At 40.7% G+C, this 18285-nt stretch overlaps 3 protein-coding genes across 3 annotated transcripts; all 3 read left to right on the forward strand.

The window, feature by feature from the left end:
• The first annotated feature begins 4511 nt into the window (after positions 1 to 4511).
• LOC132990200 (galactose-specific lectin nattectin-like) lies at positions 4512 to 8085 on the forward strand. The gene is made up of 7 exons (XM_061058330.1): positions 4512 to 4583; positions 4825 to 4887; positions 5161 to 5182; positions 6016 to 6110; positions 6689 to 6823; positions 6938 to 7046; positions 7827 to 8085. The coding sequence occupies exons 2-7, from the start codon at positions 4825 to 4827 to the stop codon at positions 7892 to 7894; spliced, it is 492 nt and encodes a 163-aa protein (XP_060914313.1). The 5' UTR covers positions 4512 to 4583; the 3' UTR covers positions 7895 to 8085.
• A 153-nt stretch (positions 8086 to 8238) lies between these two features.
• Positions 8239 to 11781, forward strand: LOC132990199 (galactose-specific lectin nattectin-like). The gene is made up of 7 exons (XM_061058329.1): positions 8239 to 9695; positions 10125 to 10187; positions 10374 to 10395; positions 10576 to 10670; positions 10820 to 10954; positions 11083 to 11194; positions 11495 to 11781. Exons 2-7 carry the CDS (start codon positions 10125 to 10127, stop codon positions 11560 to 11562), a joined length of 495 nt encoding a protein of 164 aa, XP_060914312.1. The 5' UTR covers positions 8239 to 9695; the 3' UTR covers positions 11563 to 11781.
• Positions 11782 to 13166: 1385 nt separating this feature from the next.
• Positions 13167 to 15397, forward strand: LOC132990196 (galactose-specific lectin nattectin-like). The gene is made up of 7 exons (XM_061058326.1): positions 13167 to 13237; positions 13465 to 13527; positions 13924 to 13942; positions 14148 to 14239; positions 14375 to 14509; positions 14664 to 14775; positions 15184 to 15397. Exons 2-7 carry the CDS (start codon positions 13465 to 13467, stop codon positions 15249 to 15251), a joined length of 489 nt encoding a protein of 162 aa, XP_060914309.1. The 5' UTR covers positions 13167 to 13237; the 3' UTR covers positions 15252 to 15397.
• The last annotated feature ends 2888 nt before the right edge of the window (positions 15398 to 18285 follow it).

Below are 18285 nucleotides of genomic sequence, written 5' to 3' on the forward strand. Positions count from 1 at the left end.
AACACCGAGAACATGACAGATTCTTCACTAACTTTGTGGCTTATTTTGAGTAATTTTAGTCTGTTACAGCCATACAACTCAGGGATTTCTCCATAATCGAGGCTGTCATCGTTGTGTGCCCGAGTGCTTGTGCCTGTGCAGGAACTGTACTCATCATCATCATCTTCATCATCATCATCTTTATTGCCAGATTCAGGAGTCCAGTAGAAGACATAAAAAACGAGCAAAATAAAAACACAGGGTAAAAACATATACAGACAGACAAAACATCACCAATATTATAAAAGACAACTGTACCAGTGTACACAAGGATGACTGGTATCACACAGAACTATGACTGGGATCAGTCAACAGCATAATGATGGAATTCTGAGAATCCTTCAATCGGCAGATACATTTATACATTAAGTTTCAGAGCCTGAAAAGTATTTACTCCTGCATTACAAAATAACTCACTTGCACTAGTCCATCAAGGTTTTTTTATTCTCAGGGAGTCATTATATGCAACTTTAAGTTTTTGTAAGCTTGCCTTTTTAAACATGGCCCACAAGGGGGCAGTATACAGAGGAGTACAATATGCTCTGAATAGATTTTTCTTAACATTGACTGTACACATTGAGAATTTTCTTGCCAACATATTGGCCTGGGCATATAACATTCGACACTGTCTGTGCATGTCGTCATCATCGGACATTTGATCCGTAATAAAATGACCTAAATATTTTATTTTGGTGCTCACACTCAGCACCTGTCCTGACAGGTAAAAATTAGGAAAGTTTAGGTCCTTGTCCCCTTTTGTTCTGCATATCAAAACAGTACTCTTTGTAGCATTGTATTGCACATCATATGTTCGACCATAATCAGAACATATATTAAGCAGCTGCTGAACCCAGCGCTGCTAGGGGGAAAAATTGCCAAATCATCAGCATACATGAGGTGATTGATTATACTGTTACCCAACACACAACCAGTTTTGCAACCATTCAGTTGTTTAGATAGATCATCCATGTACAAGTTAAAGAGTGCAGGAGAAAGCAACCCCCCCTGTCGCACACCATTGCTCACTCCAAAGGGGGAGGAAATTGTATCTCCCCATTTGACGTGCATACTGTGGTTGGCATACCAGTACGCCAGAAGCCTTAATATGTAATCAGGGACCCCCTTTTCACTTAGTTTCATAAACAACTTTCGATGATTGACACGATCAAAGGCCTTAGAGGCATCGACAAATCCTATCAGGACTGAGGAGTTTTTCCTCCTATATACCTCAACAGCTTCTTTCAAGGCATAAATACAAAGATCAGTACCATGCTTAGATTTAAAGCCAAACTGGTTATCTGTGGTACCAATATATTTAGATATCCGTCCTAAAAGAATACTCTCAAGGACCTTAGATACCACACTGGCTAAAGCAATAGGCCTGTAGTTATCTAGGCTCCCAACCTTGCCAGCTTTGTCCTTGATCACAGGCACCAAAGTGACGGACAACATGGAGTCTGGTAGCAGGCCATGAGTCATTAGACCGGTAAAACAGATAGCAAGAAGAATAGCAACCTTTGGGGTAGCAAACTTGAGGTGCTCTGCAGTGATTTGATCTGAGCCACTTGCCTTATTTTTAGCAAGCTGCAATATTGCTTGATGGACCTCAGTGGCTGTAAAACCCTCAATGTCACTACTAGCAATGTTTCCCAAATGATACGGGTCCCCTTTCACACAATTAAATAAAGAAAGCGCTTCAGTCCACTGACAGCTGTGACACCTTTTCCCATCTTCACCCATCTTTGAATCACCACATGGGAAGGGGCCCCCAGAGGCAGAGATAGCATTAGGCCCTCTTCTGCTACCTGTAGTTCCCACCACATGGTTTGTTAAATAAATCGTGAGAGAGTCGTATCGTGAGTTGAGTGAAACGTCACATTCCTATTGTGTATGGTTACTTTGTTTGAAACACTGCTTCTCTGTTCACTCTCACCTCGTCTGCATCCTGCAGCGATCAGTGATGCTGTGTGATAGCCTGCTAACGCTACAGCCTGCAGTAGTTTTTTCCTGTAAACTGTTCAATTAAAAGTCGGATTATACCAGCTATTACTAATGAGATGGAGTTACAATCAAGAGTGGAATTGTTTAAATTAAATTAAAGCAGTTTTTATGTTTTACATAAATTGTTTTTGTAACTTCCTTCACTTATGTTACATCAACGTCTGTGGAATCAAGGACATGAGAGGAGCGTGTAAAACAAACCAGTGCACATTTGTAAAACAGCACTTAAGAACAACCACCAAAACTTAAATTAAACTTACTTAAATTATCTCAGAAGGACTTCTGTATGCCCGTGTGTCTATACACACACTTTATATCAGTATAGATTCTGAACTGTAAACCACCTTTGCTTTAAACGAACCATAGTGACCTCTTGATTGAGAACTGCTCCGCGTTGCCATGTTTACAAACATCTCGCAATACACAAAGAGTGGAGGTGAATTGTCAATCGCATCAGGATGGGTGCATCGTGTGATGGTGGGCGGCTGCACTTACTCCACACATTTGTCTGCATTTTATAGTGGTATATTGGTTGCTCCGGTATTTAGGCAGCCAAGTTTTTAGATGTAATACGTATCAAAATTGCATCTTATACACTGGATATTATGGTATCTTTAACTTTCTATCTTTTAAAAATGCAATAATAAATAATAAAGATATATGTGTAATCATATCGGCATTGGCCATTAGGAGCAGGAAATTATCAGTTATCAGCATCGGCTAAATAGAATTCATATCGGTGAATCCCTAGTTTGGATTTAGTCCCTGTAGTTTCTGTTGAAACCAGGAGTAAAGGAGGAAAGTAAATGTATGCCAACAGCTTTGACTGTCTGCCATGAAACCCTGGAAATGTGACATGTGTATTTACTTTAGATTTATTTTCAAAAAGCTCTGCACACCCACTTGATGCACATAAATGCATGCATGGTTCTGCACCACTACAGCAGATGTTATCATAACAGGGCAGAAGATTTTGACAAGAGAAGCAGCAGGTTGTCTTTATGCATATCTGGGCGTGCATATCCATTTTCCAGGCGCTTGAAGGAGAAATATTAGAGAATATTTGTATTGTAACTCCGGACCTTATACAGTTACATTATGATGGCACATTCAGTCTGTCTGGGTTTAATCCCTTTATTTGTCTAGGATAAATGGCAGAGTAGCCTAATGGGCTTGTTCTACGTGGAGCAGACAGAGAGGCAGCTTTGTGCTGCTGAGTGCTGTGATAATAGTAATTTAAAGGCGCCTTTCAAAACATTCATGGTCACCTTACAAAGCAGGGTTAAAAATAACAACCAAAGTGACTTTAAATCCATGAAATGAACATTAAAAAGACAAATGTATATGAGTACAAGATAATTGTGAAGAAGATTCATGACGTAACTCTGCAGGTTTTGCATGCATTCAGAGATCCTTGTTTTTGTAATTTGTGGAAAAAAATCATTAGGGACTTCTAAATCAGCAGTTACATTTACTAGATGGCATCATTAAATAGATGTGACAACATAAAAAGTAGAGATAGGACTGATCCGATCTTATATCCGTATATGGTCAGATATTGACCTAATTTACGCATCGGATATCGATCATCGTCACAGATTAAGAACAATCGTTGGGCACTTTAAACATTCATTCTCACTTTGAAGATGTTAAGAAGTGATTCAAGATTCAAGATTGTGTGGAATGTGCGGTGTGTGTGCATCATGTAGTCACAGTTCTGTTTTGTTTTTAACTGAGGAGAGTGGAGTTAACAGTCCGCACAGCCTGAGGAAAGAAGCTCTTCCTGAGTCTTTCTGTGGTCGCCTTGATGTGTCGAAGAATAAAAGTGTCCTCAAATATTCTCCATGACGAGGTTCAGACGAGATGGAACAGCTCCTTCTTTGTGATAAAAAGTAAAGTTCAGTTTAAAACATTTAATTTGAAAAACCTGACGGTTGTTGCTGCTTCCTGTTTGTATGTGAAGTCAGCACAATGACATGCAATGCTGGGTTTACTACAGCTTTGTGTAGCCTCACAAATACTAGCAACAACAAAAATAAAACTATTCATTATGATAATATAAATATTGGAATCGGATCGGAAATTACAAAAGTGGATAGGAGCAATAAAAACAGACTCGCTACCGATGCATCTGTGCATCCCTCATTAGCTTAAACTACTGGTTTCTGTTCAATTCCATTTTTAAACATTGTTATCATTTTTTGCCATTTATGGTCAACCGCCCAATATGATAACTCGATTTGACTTTGAAGGTGTGATTAAGTGTATCATAACAGTTACCACCCTGTTATTTGCCCCTTCACATGCTAAAGCCAATGTATAAAAAGACTCTGTAGTTGACATATTGTTTTAAGGAATGGTTAAATATTGATTCAAGGCTGTGGCCGTGTACGTAAAAAAAGGAATCCTACACTGTATCATGTGGTCACTCGGATAAATAAACCAAAGCTTAGACAAAAGGTATTTAAAGAGCGTGTCTCCTCTTCTGAGACATCCTGGTATATCTGCTACAACAACCTCCGTCCTCACCACATCACATCAAGGTAAGGTTTATTAATTCTTATAACCCCGAGCCAGCTTCACAGAAGACATGTATTCATCTTCTCTTTAGGTTTAGTCTTTAGTTTTATTTGTCAGTGAGAAATATAGAAACACGACTGCTAATGTGCTAATGCTAAGAAACGACTTACATCCCACACACTAGATCTGTGTCATTGTTCATGGAGAGTAAACAGACGTCTCAGCAGTGACTTTAATTCTCTTATATTCTTCATCTTTGCATAGATGGCTTCTGCTCTCCGTGTCTTTGTTCTCTGTTTGGCCAGCGGACTGATGATCTTAGCGAATGTGAGTAATGATTGACAAGTGGTAGCCTACTTTAAGCAGTTTTAAATAGTACAGTATCCCGCAGAGGTGGAGCTATAATAAGTTTCTTTTATTGACCAGGTTGGTGGTAACTTAATTCATAAAGCAACTTTTAAATGATTAAGTTATAATATACAGCAAGCGAATGAGCTAACGATAACGTGTGAAATGAGGAAAATTGTTGTAGTAAATGCTGCCATTGTAGTCTCACTCATCATATCACTGTGGATTTCTTACAATTGTTTTACTCCACAGGGGGATAATGCAGATCAAGAAGGTTGGTGGGCATCTTTTTTTGTTAGTTTTTTTTTCTTTCATTTCTGGAGGTGACTGTGATGAAAATGGCCTTTCCATACCCTCTTGTTTCCTCATCGTGACTATTCCTCTTTAAGTTGTATGGATCTTTTGCTGAACTTTCTCTGGACTCTCAGGGGTTGATCAACACCGTAGGTGCCAGCTAGAACATACATTTTCATTCATAAGATTCAAAAGCAGTCAAGATCTTGCTCTCGAAATGAGGAAAAAGAATCGATCTAATGCAAAAGGACTTTATAAAAAAACCAACTCTACTCTCTGTCACTCCCCCTCGACTCCTCCACGGATTCTTCTTTTTTTTTAAATGTTGTTTAAATGCCTGATTTTTGGCCGGGTAAGTGGGAACCGATGGTTTTTCAAATCTTCTTTTCATACCAGTTTAACCTAAGAGATAACCTGAGAAGTCTCTGTCAAAGTTTACAATCAAAGTGTAGTGAGCGTGATCCCACAAGAATTTCTATAAAAACACCTGTGTAATAATGAACATGAAATCCTGAATTCTACTGGCCCACGACATGCAATCAGCTAGCCTGGCATCTTTAAACCGTGCATCTGGGCCAGCGGGCCAGGTTTAATGTCGAGCCCTGAGTTTCTATGGACTGTCTCAAAAATGAGACCGGTTAAGGATTAGCATTGTTCAACTCCTCAGAATCATTTTGTGCTTCTAATCAACATGTTTCACTCTTGTTCACCTCCAGGAAGATATGTTCATTATCATATAAATCAATAATGAAAATAACTTTTATTTGTGGCCCTGCTTTATTACTGTTGTTTTAATCTACAATTGTTTTGTAGGTGATTGTGATGGACCCTGCCCATCTGGTTGGACTCATTTTGACACCCGCTGTTTCCTGTTCCAGCTCGATGAAAAGGAGTGGTCAGATGCAGAGGTAGTACAGTTTCAGCTTCATGAAAGATGTTCTAAAAAAAGTTGCACCAATATGAATCATGCAGTCAGAGAAACCTTCATTTTATGAATCTTTAATTGTAATGCACTTAAAATTCAATCAAAAATGTGTTCATGTAGCGCCCACTCAAATCTTAAATTATCTTAGACATTACAAAAAGAGCAAGTGACGACAAGTCGACTGTATACAAAGATGGATGACATGAAGGCTTCTGAAAAGTGAAGCCAAAAGCCGAAAAATCAGTAGAACTGAAGGTAAGCAACCTGCACCAATTAGAGTAGTTTGTGAATTACCGTAAAATCTGGTGTATAAGACGCGCTTTTAATACCAATTTTTTCATCTTAAAAGTTGTCTCTGCCTTATACGCAGTGTGCCCAATATACCAGTACAAAATGCTGACAAGCAGCGTAATTACCGTGGGTGCAGCTTCCAACATCACACACTACACATGACCTGACTTGATTAAAAATACAACCCCATTCATTGAGTATTGGAAGCTGATTGCACAAGGTGATTTTAAGGAACTCTTAATAGTCATTGCACTCTTTCTTCTTCGACAGCGTCACTGCACTCTTCTTGACGGAAACCTGGCTTCAATCCAAACGTCAGGCGAGTACACCTTCCTCAGAGACCTGATTCACAAAGCGACCCACACCCATAAAGAAGTCTGGGTCGGAGGCTATGATTCTCCAAAGGCGAGTGTTTTGTCTGATGTCGACGTTCTGTATTGTATAGCAATATTCTGAATGTTTATAAAAAAGAGTGGTTGAGGTCAGGTTGTCCAATTGTCATTTCATATTCTAACTCAGAACAACGTGTGGCTGTGGAGTGATGGTTCTCAGTTTGAGTTCAATGGCTGGGGAAAAGGAGAGCCTAACGACCACTGGGGGGAAGGATGTATGGAGATGAACTTCAGAGGTACAAATTAAGTATCTAAACGTTCTAGCTGTATGAAGCCAAACCAAGGCAAGAATTAGCTATCGCGTCACATGGCGCATAATCGCACGCTGGCTGTCCACACTGCATCTGTGAAATTATGAGCTCCCTGCTCTGTGAATTTCAGGCTCTTCTTCAAAACAGTTTCACATCTAGTGCTTTTGCATTGACGGTGGACAAACTGAAGTGTGGTGCTCTGTATTGATGAGCTGTTGACTCAAATCACAACTCTCAGAGGCTCGTCAATAAACGGCTCGCAGTGAGCAGAAAAAAAGTTTGTCTCTGGTGTTAACAGAAGTCAAAGGTCAACATTTCAGTCACAGATGTGGATATTATTTATGCACCATTTTCTTCACGTTGTAAAATAAGCTAGCAAGCTCTGTTGAGTGAGAAAAGCGAGTGCCAGTGCCGTTCATGCTCAGTCATATAGCCAATCAAAACAAGTTGTTTATCTAGAAGCTTCATTGACTGAAGATGTAAACATGTTTGCATGTCCTGCTTTATTTGCAGGTCAAGAATGATTAGTTAGATGGTGTAAAAAAACGTGTTTGTGCCTTATCTGTCACATCTTTTGAAATCCATAGAGCTATTCAAGATGGAAAAAGTTATTGGAAATGGAATGGAAATGTTATTATTGAGTTTAAGGCAACCTTACTTTGCTTCAAGCATTTTGTTTTCTCATGATAACTATTGAAAATAAGAACGGACTTGATGAACAGGCCCTGATGTGATTTTTTTGTTTGTTTCAACTTGTGTCTACAGGACGCGATTACGTCAACGATGCAAAGTGTAACAAGAAGAAATCTTTTGTTTGTGCCATGACGCCATAACAATCCATCTGCTTTCATGATGATATCAAACCCCACTGATGTCTTCCATCAGGATGTCAAGCCTCGATGACATCACTCCTGGAAAATATTTAGACAAATCATATTAAACTTTTCTTCCATTAATAACCTCAAACTCTTTGTAAGACGTTTCTTGGAAAGCTAATTAAAATGTCTCTGTGTTTCCATGGAAACTTAACCTTGCCTGTTCGATTAAATACACACTACTGGGGAGAACATGTCCCTTCTAAACACAGTATGAACTAAACGTTTTAGAGTTATAACAAAAATTCTTGGGCTCCGACAAGAGACCTCATAACAGACCATGGGAAAACGTGGTCCATCGCATTAGTTACATGCATTACTATAACAGTGGGGGAGAGACAGCATAGTGTGCCATGCTCCCTGCAGTCCGAGCCTATAGCAACATAACTAGGAGCTGGTTGAAGCCTGAGAAGGTGTCTGATCCCGGACCCTGACTGGTAGATGCTTCCAAAAGAGAGGGTACTGATAAATGAAGGCTCTACCTCCCATACTACTTTTAGAGACTTTAGGGGCACAAGCAGGCCTTTGTTAACAGTCACATTTAATCCTAATTTTCAACCATTTTAAATTAGTCTCAGAGCTCCTCAAAACATGTCTGTGAAGTTTCTTGTTCTAAAGTGTGGTTAAGCTGAACATACAGTATCTGCTTTGAATAACTAACTTTAAAAAAAATGTTAGTATATGATAATATTACATTTCCCAATTTATACACCTGCAGTCTTGTGCAGTGAAATTTGACTTTGTGTTCTCAGGCTAATGTAAAACATACAAAAAGTAACACATATTAATGTGTACTTACTCTCAGTTTGCATTGCTGCTGCTGCCTTTAACAGCTGTCGTCAAAAGAACAGCACTCCAGTCCTGAACAGAACAGCTAATGAAGGGGTGGTTAATAAAGTACACATTCTTCTCTCAATAAGAAGAACAGATAGTTCAGAAGGCTCTGGTGAGAATGGAAGTGCTAGTCGAACTTCTTCAGTGAGACAAAAGTGAAAATAAATAGACTCTGAAATGTATAAGCTCAAATCCATTTACCATTCACTTATGCAAGGGGGACGTGCAGCACAATGACGCACGGAAATCAATTATTTACCATTTCTAACCTCCAATAATATCTACTTTATAACACAAGATAATGGCAACATTATCTTCATTTTTCGATGAAACAAAAAAAAGATTCCTGCTAAAGTCAGTATTTGAAGTACTTAAACATTTGCATGCAGACTTCTGCACAGTTTAACTTGCAACTTGGGACATTAAGCTCTGCCCTAAATCTTCATGGTAGTTTTTCCACTAGTTGTTCAATATTTTGATTTGGACCAAAGTGTTGGACTGATTTAAAGAGATATGTTGCTAACACGGCTAACAAATGGATTTCTAAAAACAAAGTGTCCTGGTTTCAACATTACAAAAGATATGAGGTAGTATAGCTCCCTCGTGAAAGAGAGCGTGGCCTCTTCTTGCTCTCTCCCCTCGTGGTTTTAATAAATAACCCAAAGGAGTCTTGTTGTCAGCTGTTTTCTGTTAGATGACAAAGAACAATGACAAAAACCCTTAAGCTAATATCTTGTTTAAACAGAATTCTAGTTTCCCTGAAGGCTGAGTAAAAAAAAATATATATATTTTTAATGTAAATAATCATACAGCATTGTGTGCTCACAGACACAACAAACAACCCTAAAGTCAGTGGTAGCTGTCAGCTTCAGTCTCAAAGACACGCTCTTACTCGGCTCTGCGGTGAGTGCAACATCACAACAAGGTAAGGCTCTCATTCTGACGCTTTATTATAAATCAAGACGTATTTTACCACATTTTAACCTGTTAACTATTATTATAAAAAGATTATTGTCATGTATAAAGCTGCATTTATTTTCTATTATCTGCTCGTTGTCTGCAACACTGATAAAGGCCTTGTGCTGAAACGCGTCCATTGTTGATCCGTATGCTGCTGCTCTACCCAGATCAAACATACTGCTGACTTTTCTGTCTATTACTATTATTTTAATCATTGCTTTTATGGAACATCTAATTTTCTTGTAGAATTCTCCCTTAAGACTTGTTCAGTAAAATGTGTAATATTTTCCTTAATTTGTGGACAGTGGTGAAAATACAATTCAATGCTGTAATATACTGTAGAGTCAGGGTTAAATAATGAACAAGATAACTGTTTGTACTCGTCTTTACACAGATGGCGTCAGGTCTTCAGTTGATCATGCTCCTCTGTTTGACCAGTAGACTATGGATCGGGGTTGTAAGTAATCTGCGGTAGCACTATAAACTTTTGACAGATCTTAACATAAAAATAGTAACATGAGCTGTAACATCCCCCACCCCCCTTAACCCTCAAAGTCAAACTTAATGAGTAACTGAAGTGAAGAATGATATGATCAAAAAAAATTGTCCAACGCTAAAGTTATCTTTTTTTTTGTTTTCACAGGCATCATGTTCGATACTAACAGGTTGGTAGTCCTCAGAGGTGTTGAGGTGAAATCTTTTAAGAATAATCGATATCCTGTAATGCAGCATTGAAGATCGCTTCTTGCATTTGTTTGGACCGTCCTCATAGATTGTACTAAACTCGATACTCTCAGACCTCAACGGGCTTTGCTCTTTGACTTTTTTTTATGTTTGTGTTGTAGGTGAATCCTGCAAGACTTGCCCTCAGGGTTGGATTCATTTTGACAAAAGCTGCTACCTTTTCCAGTTCACTCAGATGGATTGGGCTGATGCAGAGGTGTGTTAAGAAATAATATTAATTATACCTGCTGCTGTGTCATTTTGCAGCAGAGTTTTTTTTATCTTTCACATCCTCACTTGTGTTCCTATTTTTCAAACCATCCCTCTTTTCTCTCTTTTTGCTTCACATGTTGTCTCCTGCTTTAGCGCCACTGCACCGCCATTGGAGGAAATCTGCCTTCTGTCCACGCCAATGACCAGTACACCTTCCTCAGAAATACTATTCATCAGTTGACTGGGCGACATGGTGGTGCTTGGCTTGGAGGATATGATGCTGTAAAGGTGGGAGTGTTAGAAAGGAATCTGATGCAGCTGCTTCCTTTATAACTGTTATTAGATATATATTGTGCTCAATGCAGGAAGCCAACATTTTGAGAATGAACTGATTTTAAAAAATGTGATTGTCTCAGGAGGGTGTGTGGCTGTGGAGTGATGGTTCCCTTTTTGACTTCAAACACTGGGCCAAAGGGGAGCCAAATGACAGGAGTGGAAAAACGAACTGCATGGAGATGAACTTCCGAGGTACGTAGTGATCCAGCACCCCCCCGACCCCCATGCACTCCCACTTTGTATTTGAAGTTCAGCCAACAATTTCTTTTGGCCACTTGATTGGGATTTACCTAAGCATAATATGGAAATCAAATTTCAGAATACAGTGTAAACGATGGATAGTGGTGGCAAGTCCATGAAGTACTTTGACTTTGTATCAGCACAGCTTTTTGAACATGTCTCTTAAAAGTCTTCATTTCATGCAGAAAATCTGGGAATGTCAACAGAAGGTTTACTGCCACTCGTGTAATCCTCCTTTTTCTTTTCTTCCAGGAAAGGATTACGTCAACGACACCTCTTGCAATCAGAAGAGATCTTTCTTTTGTGAGAAGCACTTGTGAAGTCCTCGCTGCGTGCTCACACTAGTTAATCAATCAATCTTTATTTCTATAACATTAATTCATAACAAATGTCTCAAGACCTCTTACTGAAGAGCAGGTTTTTTCCCTCCCTATGATGTCACTCGTACCAGGATGTCCAGCCTTGATGACATCACTGCTTTGGGATTGAGTGGCAGTTGTCATTGAATACATGTTGAATCAATAAAGTAATACATCCTGTTCTGGAGTCTTGTCACCTCTTCTCATCAATCTCGTCCACAAACACTCTTCATTTCTATGAATATGATTTTAACATCTCATTAAATATTGATTAATAGATTGTGTATTAATACAAAAAAAAATTCAATTAATCAAATAACAGCAGAGGGTGAAGGGTACTAGGTCCTCTACTGCAACATTTTGTTTAATCAATACAATACAGGACAACTTACAGAAGGTCTTAAAAGAGTCTGAGGCAGTGGACTTAAGAGGTGAAGAATTAAATTATGTCATCAATGGGGCGCCAATGGTCTAGCGGTTAGGCCAGTGGTTCCCAACCTTTTTGGCTTGTGACCCAACATTCTCTTCACCTAACTCTGAAGACCCCATACATCCAAAACACAGACAGCTTTTTGCTGAAATTATAATTTTTTCATTCTACTGTGTTACAAGTAAACATTAATTTCAGACCACATTAAGGCTGTTTCATGTGTATTATTGTTGACAAAGGCAGAAAAGCCAGGATCAGATTATATTTTCCTCAGTGTTCGATATGTACAGCAAAGTGAGCGTGTATTAACAAGGCTGGAAAGTAATGATGACCACATGAGGCATGGACGTGAGACAGACAGAGATACTTCAAGTTTGTTAGTTTCCAGATCCAGTTGTCTCTCTCCCTCGTCTTAATGCGTTTTGAATCATCATGCTGTTAAGAAGACGCACTGCCATCCTTTTTTCCTCTCATGTTTTCTGACCGTTATGTTTTCACTTTGTGTTACCTTGGATACTAGTCTGATTTTCTAACTTACGCCTGCTCCATCCTAGGCGTGAAAGTTACACCCAGGTCAGGTGCAACTCAAATTGTGCTCAAGTCCAACTGGTGCACAAGGCACAACTTTAAGTCTTTAAGTAACGTTAGTCCCAGGCGTACGCCCAACTGGTGCCCTCGGCTCCTGGAGATCACCCAAGTCGTTATGGTTCATCTTTTTGGGAAGTCAAGTTAAGTACAAAATGTCATGATAGTTTTTCCACTGACTGACGATACAACAAAGAGTTCTGTCTGTTTTGTTAAAATTAGTTATGGATGAGGTCTAAACAAATGAAACAATGATTGATTGACTTAAAGACACACAAAGACGTGCCTCGAGCTACGCTGCTAACATGGCTAACAATAATATTTATTAAACAAAGTGTCATGTTTTCTTTCCCCTCGTGGTTCTTATGAATAATTCAAGCGACCCCGGGGGCTTAGACCCGTTAGCTAATGCTGGAAGGCAGTAAATCCATACATTGTCACTTTGTTTGTAAAGAATTCTGGTTCTCCATGAAGAAAAATTAAGGTAAATAATCAAACACTGTACGCTCCAAGACAATGCAAACAGCTAGAAAAGGGTATATAAACTCTTTGTTCCCGTCAGAAACACAACCTCTTACTTTGTTCTGCTTGAAGTGCGAGGACATTCAACATCATAACAAGGTAAGGCTTTCACTCTGGGCTTCTTTAGAGATCACTGTTCTTGATTTTTATCCATTTATATCTACTGTAAAGACGTTAGAAGTCCCATTTTCTTGTCGCCTTCTCCAGAAGACTCGTTCAGTAAAACTTGCAATCCTCCTTTAATACTAGACAGCATTGTAATTGGCATTTTCTTTTTTGAATATAGTGCCATTGTGCATTTCTTGATTATACTTTGCCTTTCACAGATGGCGTCAGGTCTGAAGTTGATCCCACTCCTCTGTTTGACCAGTGGACTGTGGGCTACGGTTGTAAGTATTCTGCACATTAAAATATTTGCTTTTGAAGGATATTTGTTGTAAATCTGAACACTTAAAAGTTACCACAGGAGCTGCTTAAAAGACTAAATGTCTATTTCTTTAATTAACTGCAGGAGAGTAAATGAATGAAACACTATTTGACAAGTAAAACTATCATCTATGTTCAGTAGGGCTGTGAATCTTTATGGCTGAATTTCTTGTTGCTCTATTTTGCGTTCTACTGAGTTAAAGAGTTAGCATTAGCATTTAGCAGGGAGTGACTGAAAAAAAAAAAAAGTGGCCAAGAGGTGGCCTTCCTCGCCTGTTGACTAGCAGCACCTCTGTCTATGTTATCTCGATGTAAATCAAAGATGAGTCGTGCACTAAAGATCATTTTTTTCTTTACAGGTGTATGGGAATCATTCAGGTTGGTAGTCCTCAGAATGTGGAGGTGATATAGTCACTGTGATGTGGTTTGGACTTTGTGACTGCTGCTCTTCAGATTGTTGATGTCTTCACTGCTGTTATTTGTTTGGACCGTCCTCATAGATGGAATTTTAAGCTCGATATTTTCAGACCTAACCCAGCTTTGCACCATGATTGTGTTCTCATTTTCTACGTTTGTGTGATAGGTTCCTGTAAAACGTGCCCGTCTGGTTGGACTCAGTTTGACGGAAGCTGTTACATGTTCCACTTCAGAGATATGGATTGGGCTGATGCAGAGGTACATTTTGAAATAATGGTTCAGTCACATTTCAGGACATGATGTTAGAAAGGCAGCACAGTATTTATCTTCAAACCTCTGCCTCCTCTCTGTCCTCACTTTGTGTCTGTTTGCTTCACATTGTGTCTCCTTCAGCGTTACTGCACTACTGTTGGTGGTAATCTGGCTTCTGTCCACAACAAAGAGGAGTACACCTTCCTCAGAACTACTCTGCAGGCAGTGGCTGGCAAACAGTTAGCGGTTTGGCTTGGAGGATATGATGCTGTAAAGGTGAGTATTTTCACAGAATCTAATGCAGTCATCCCTGTTGGTCCTGCTGTTGAATATATTCTTTATGTACTTTGAATCATTAGATATGAGAGCTGTGTTATGGACTGCTGAATGCCATCAGTCTCTTATTTTTTTTTTTAAATGTTCCCTTCAGGAGGGTGTGTGGCTGTGGAGCGACGGCACTTTCTTTGACTTCAAACACTGGGCCAAAGGGGAGCCAAACAACTACGCTGGACACGAGAACTGCATGGAGATGAACTTCAGGGGTAACCCTCACACTAGCACATCGTCTTACTCTTCTTTTAATATCTTTGAATGAATGGATGAAATATTTATTGCCCCTAGGGGGAATTTGCCTTTCACCGAGAGCATAAAAACAATATAAGTTCAGAAAGACGTAGAAACAACAAACAAAATCTGATGTTAAGTATCAAGTTCAATAAAGTGCAGAGAGCCGAGTTCATTCTGTATGATGCAGCGTTTGCGGTCGTTTTTGTGGATCCATGATGTGCACAAAGATTGTTTACAAAACGTTGCTGATTCAAAGCAGAACTTTTTGAAAACACAAGCAATTCCATTTATAGTGACCTCACTGAAGTATAATGTGGGAGTCATATTTCAGTCTTAATGAAGTCCATAATTGTGTGTTTCATGTTTTGTTCATATGCCTACAGGAAGGGATTATGTCAACGATTGCAGCTGTAAAGCGAAGAGATCTTTCTTTTGTGAGAAGCTCCTGTGAAACTGCTGCTACGTGCTGACATCTGTAACATGAAGAATCTGTTACTACCAAAGATGTCACTTGATCCAGATATCAAGCCTTGATGACATCGCTGTGTAGGATCTGATGGAATATCTGATTAATCAATAAAAAGATAAATTTGCTGATCTGTTTGTCTACCTTCTTTACTTTATTGTCACCCAGCAACTCTCAATATAAATACTTTTATTCATTACAAAACAGACTGATGGATAGACAGCAGTGTGTGAATGACGCACCAGGTTCTGAGCTGCATGATTTTTGTGTACACGAAATAAGACCGAAGGGAACAAATCACCAGCTAACAAGGTGCATGAAGAGTGAGAGGCTTTAAGAGGTCAAAAAGCTCCAGCAACACTTGTAGTAAGAAGATCAAGTAGGCCGACGTGTTTCGCCTTGTTGCCTCCATCAGGGTCATGCACGGTATTTTACAGTAGGCCTTCGGAAGTGAGGGAATCGAGGCACAGCCAAGTTGTTGCAAGATCAGAAAGAAAGCAAGGTTAAGAAGTCATGTTGTGTGTTCACATTTGGAAGTGAGATTTCAGTTCATGTGTTCCTTGTTATTAGGACTGTGCTCGATAAACATCAGAGGACCATCAGCGTAGTTCAATCACATTTTCAGGGGGAAACAAATTCCTGAAACAAATTCAGAACAAGATGTCCAAAATAAAGTTTAGACATTTAACCCAAAGCTATAAAGAATAGTCATCAGGGACATGGATCATCAGTGTTTGTAGAAAACTATGTTTTGGAACCACAAATGCCTTCAATAACTTCAAAATAACGGTCAAAATCCACTCAGTCAGCCCCAAATTTGTCACGGCCGGCTCAAAGTGGAAGGAGACAAGGAGCTACTCTAAAATACAGGTTTACATTTATTCACAAAATGTATCAATTTAAAAAAAGGAACAGGGAGCATTGGGGATCTCATGGATTGGAGAACACCGGTCTCAGGTGTTCTCCAATCCATGATGACCCAGCCACACCTACTGGCACCTGAAACACTCAAACAGCCAACAAGCAACCACTTGGGTATGGAGTTCAGCAGGGGGGCGACAGCCTGAGGGAAAAAACTTCTGAACCTACTGGTCCGGGTGCAAAGAGACTTGTAGCGCTTTCCGGAGGGGAGGTAGGTAAACAGTCTATGGTTGGGATGGGAATTGTCTTTAGCAATGCAGCGCACCTTGCGCAGGCACTTTTTATGGACAGACTTGATGGAGGGGAGTGGGGAACCGATGATGCATTGGGCAGTTTTCACCACCTTCTGCTGTGCCTTGGTGCTGCGGTAAAAGTTTGCCAGGATCTGAGGGGACAGGTGAGCCTTTTTTAGTCTCCTCAGGAAGAAGAGGAGCTGGTGAGCCTTCTTGATCGTGGAAGAGTTGTTGAGGGACCAGGTGAGATCCTCGGAGATGTGGACTCCCAGAAACTTAAAGCTGGTGACACGTTCAACCTCCGCCCCGTCGATATGGAGGGGGGTGTGTGTGCCACCTTTAGACTTTCTGAAGTCCACGATGGTCTCTTTGGTCTTCATGGTTGAGGGACAGGTGGTTGTCGGCGCACCACACAGCTAGGTGCCGGACCTCGTCTCTGTACGCTGACTCATCGTTGTCGCTGATGAGACCAACCACCGTTGTGTCGTCTGCAAACTTAACAATGGTATTTGAGCCATGTATGGCTTTGCAGTCGTGGGTGAAGAGGGAGTACAGGAGAGGGCTCAGCACACAGCCCTGCGGAACGCCAGTGTTCAGGGTGAGGGTAGGGGAGGTGTGGTCGTTGATCTTAACAGACTGCGGTCTGTTGGTCAGGAAGTCCAATATCCAATTGCGGAGGGAGGGGTCGATGTCCAGGTCATGCAGTTTGGTGATCAGTGTTGTGGGGACAATGGTGTTGAACGCTGAGCTAAAGTCAACGAACAGTATTCTTACATAAGAGTTATTTTTGTCAAGGTGGGAGAGGGCGGAGTGAAGTGCCGTGGAAATGGCATCCTCTGTACTCCTGTTCTGGCGGTAGGCAAACTGAAAGGGGTCTAGTGAGGGTGATAGATGGTTTTTGATTCGAGCCAGGACCAGCCTCTCGAAGCACTTCATGATGATGGGGGTAAGTGCGACTGGGCGGAAGTCATTTAGGCTCTTGGCAGAGGAGTGTTTAGGCACCGGCACGATGGTGGTGGATTTAAGGCACTCAGGGACAACTGCTTGGGCTAATGACAGGTTGAAAATGTCAGTCCAGACCTCAGTCAGCTGCTCAGTACAGGCCCTGTAGACGCGTCCGGGGACGCCATCAGGGCCAGTTGCCTTACGTGGATTAATCCTGCTCAGCGCTGCAAACACTTCAGCGGGGTAGAGTGTGAGGGGCTAGTGGCCTGCAGGGAGCACCTCCTTGATGGCCACCTCTTTGTTGTCCCTGTCAAAGCGCCCATAGAAGACATTGAGCTATTCAGGTAGGGAGGCGTCACTGGGTGGGGGGTTGACGTTGGCGGGTTTGTAATCCGTGATGGCCTGTATGCCTTGCCACATGCGTCGGGGGTCGGAGTTAATGAAGTGCTCCTCAATCCTCAGCTTGTAACTGTGCTTGGCCTCAGAGATGCCCCTCGACAGATTAGCCCTGGCTGAGCTGTAGGCCCGAGGGTCACCAAATCTGAAGGTGATGTCGCGTGCCTTCAACAGGACTCGGACCTCCTTGTTCATCCACGGCTTCTGGTTAAGGAATGTAGTGATCCTTTTCAGTGTGGTGACACTGCCTATGCTAGATTCAATGAAGTCCAGAACAGAGGAGGTGTATGTCTATGTGGGAGTCAAGGGTGGCTACAGAGGCATGCATATTCCAGTCATGTTCTTTAAAACACTGCTGCAGTTTGCTCACTGCCTCTTCTGGCCAGACCTTAACTGTCTTCACTGTGGTTTCCCCACGTGTGATAAGTGGGGCATATTTAGGCAACAAGAACAGGGAGACATGGTCAGATTGACCAAGATGGGCAATGAATTTAGGTAAAACAGACTTTAGGTTGAAGTGATTG

Source organism: Labrus mixtus, chromosome 15 (assembly GCF_963584025.1).
Source record: "Labrus mixtus chromosome 15, fLabMix1.1, whole genome shotgun sequence".
Classification (NCBI taxonomy): domain Eukaryota; kingdom Metazoa; phylum Chordata; class Actinopteri; order Labriformes; family Labridae; genus Labrus; species Labrus mixtus.

What these genes read in the sequence shown, in the direction of transcription:
- LOC132990200 (XM_061058330.1), top strand. Translation starts at nt 4,825, where the DNA reads ATGGCTTCTGCTCTCCGTGTCTTTGTTCTCTGTTTGGCCAGCGGACTG. An exon ending in GGATAATGCAGATCAAGAAG is followed by an intron (nt 5,183 to 6,015) that starts GTTGGTGGGCAT and finishes ATTGTTTTGTAG; the next exon opens with GTGATTGTGATGGACCCTGC. An exon ending in TATGGAGATGAACTTCAGAG is followed by an intron (nt 7,047 to 7,826) that starts GTACAAATTAAG and finishes TTGTGTCTACAG; the next exon opens with GACGCGATTACGTCAACGAT.
- LOC132990199 (XM_061058329.1), top strand. Translation starts at nt 10,125, where the DNA reads ATGGCGTCAGGTCTTCAGTTGATCATGCTCCTCTGTTTGACCAGTAGA. An exon ending in GTAGACTATGGATCGGGGTT is followed by an intron (nt 10,188 to 10,373) that starts GTAAGTAATCTG and finishes TTGTTTTCACAG; the next exon opens with GCATCATGTTCGATACTAAC. An exon ending in CATGGAGATGAACTTCCGAG is followed by an intron (nt 11,195 to 11,494) that starts GTACGTAGTGAT and finishes CTTTTCTTCCAG; the next exon opens with GAAAGGATTACGTCAACGAC.
- LOC132990196 (XM_061058326.1), top strand. Translation starts at nt 13,465, where the DNA reads ATGGCGTCAGGTCTGAAGTTGATCCCACTCCTCTGTTTGACCAGTGGA. An exon ending in GAGGATATGATGCTGTAAAG is followed by an intron (nt 14,510 to 14,663) that starts GTGAGTATTTTC and finishes TGTTCCCTTCAG; the next exon opens with GAGGGTGTGTGGCTGTGGAG. An exon ending in CATGGAGATGAACTTCAGGG is followed by an intron (nt 14,776 to 15,183) that starts GTAACCCTCACA and finishes ATATGCCTACAG; the next exon opens with GAAGGGATTATGTCAACGAT.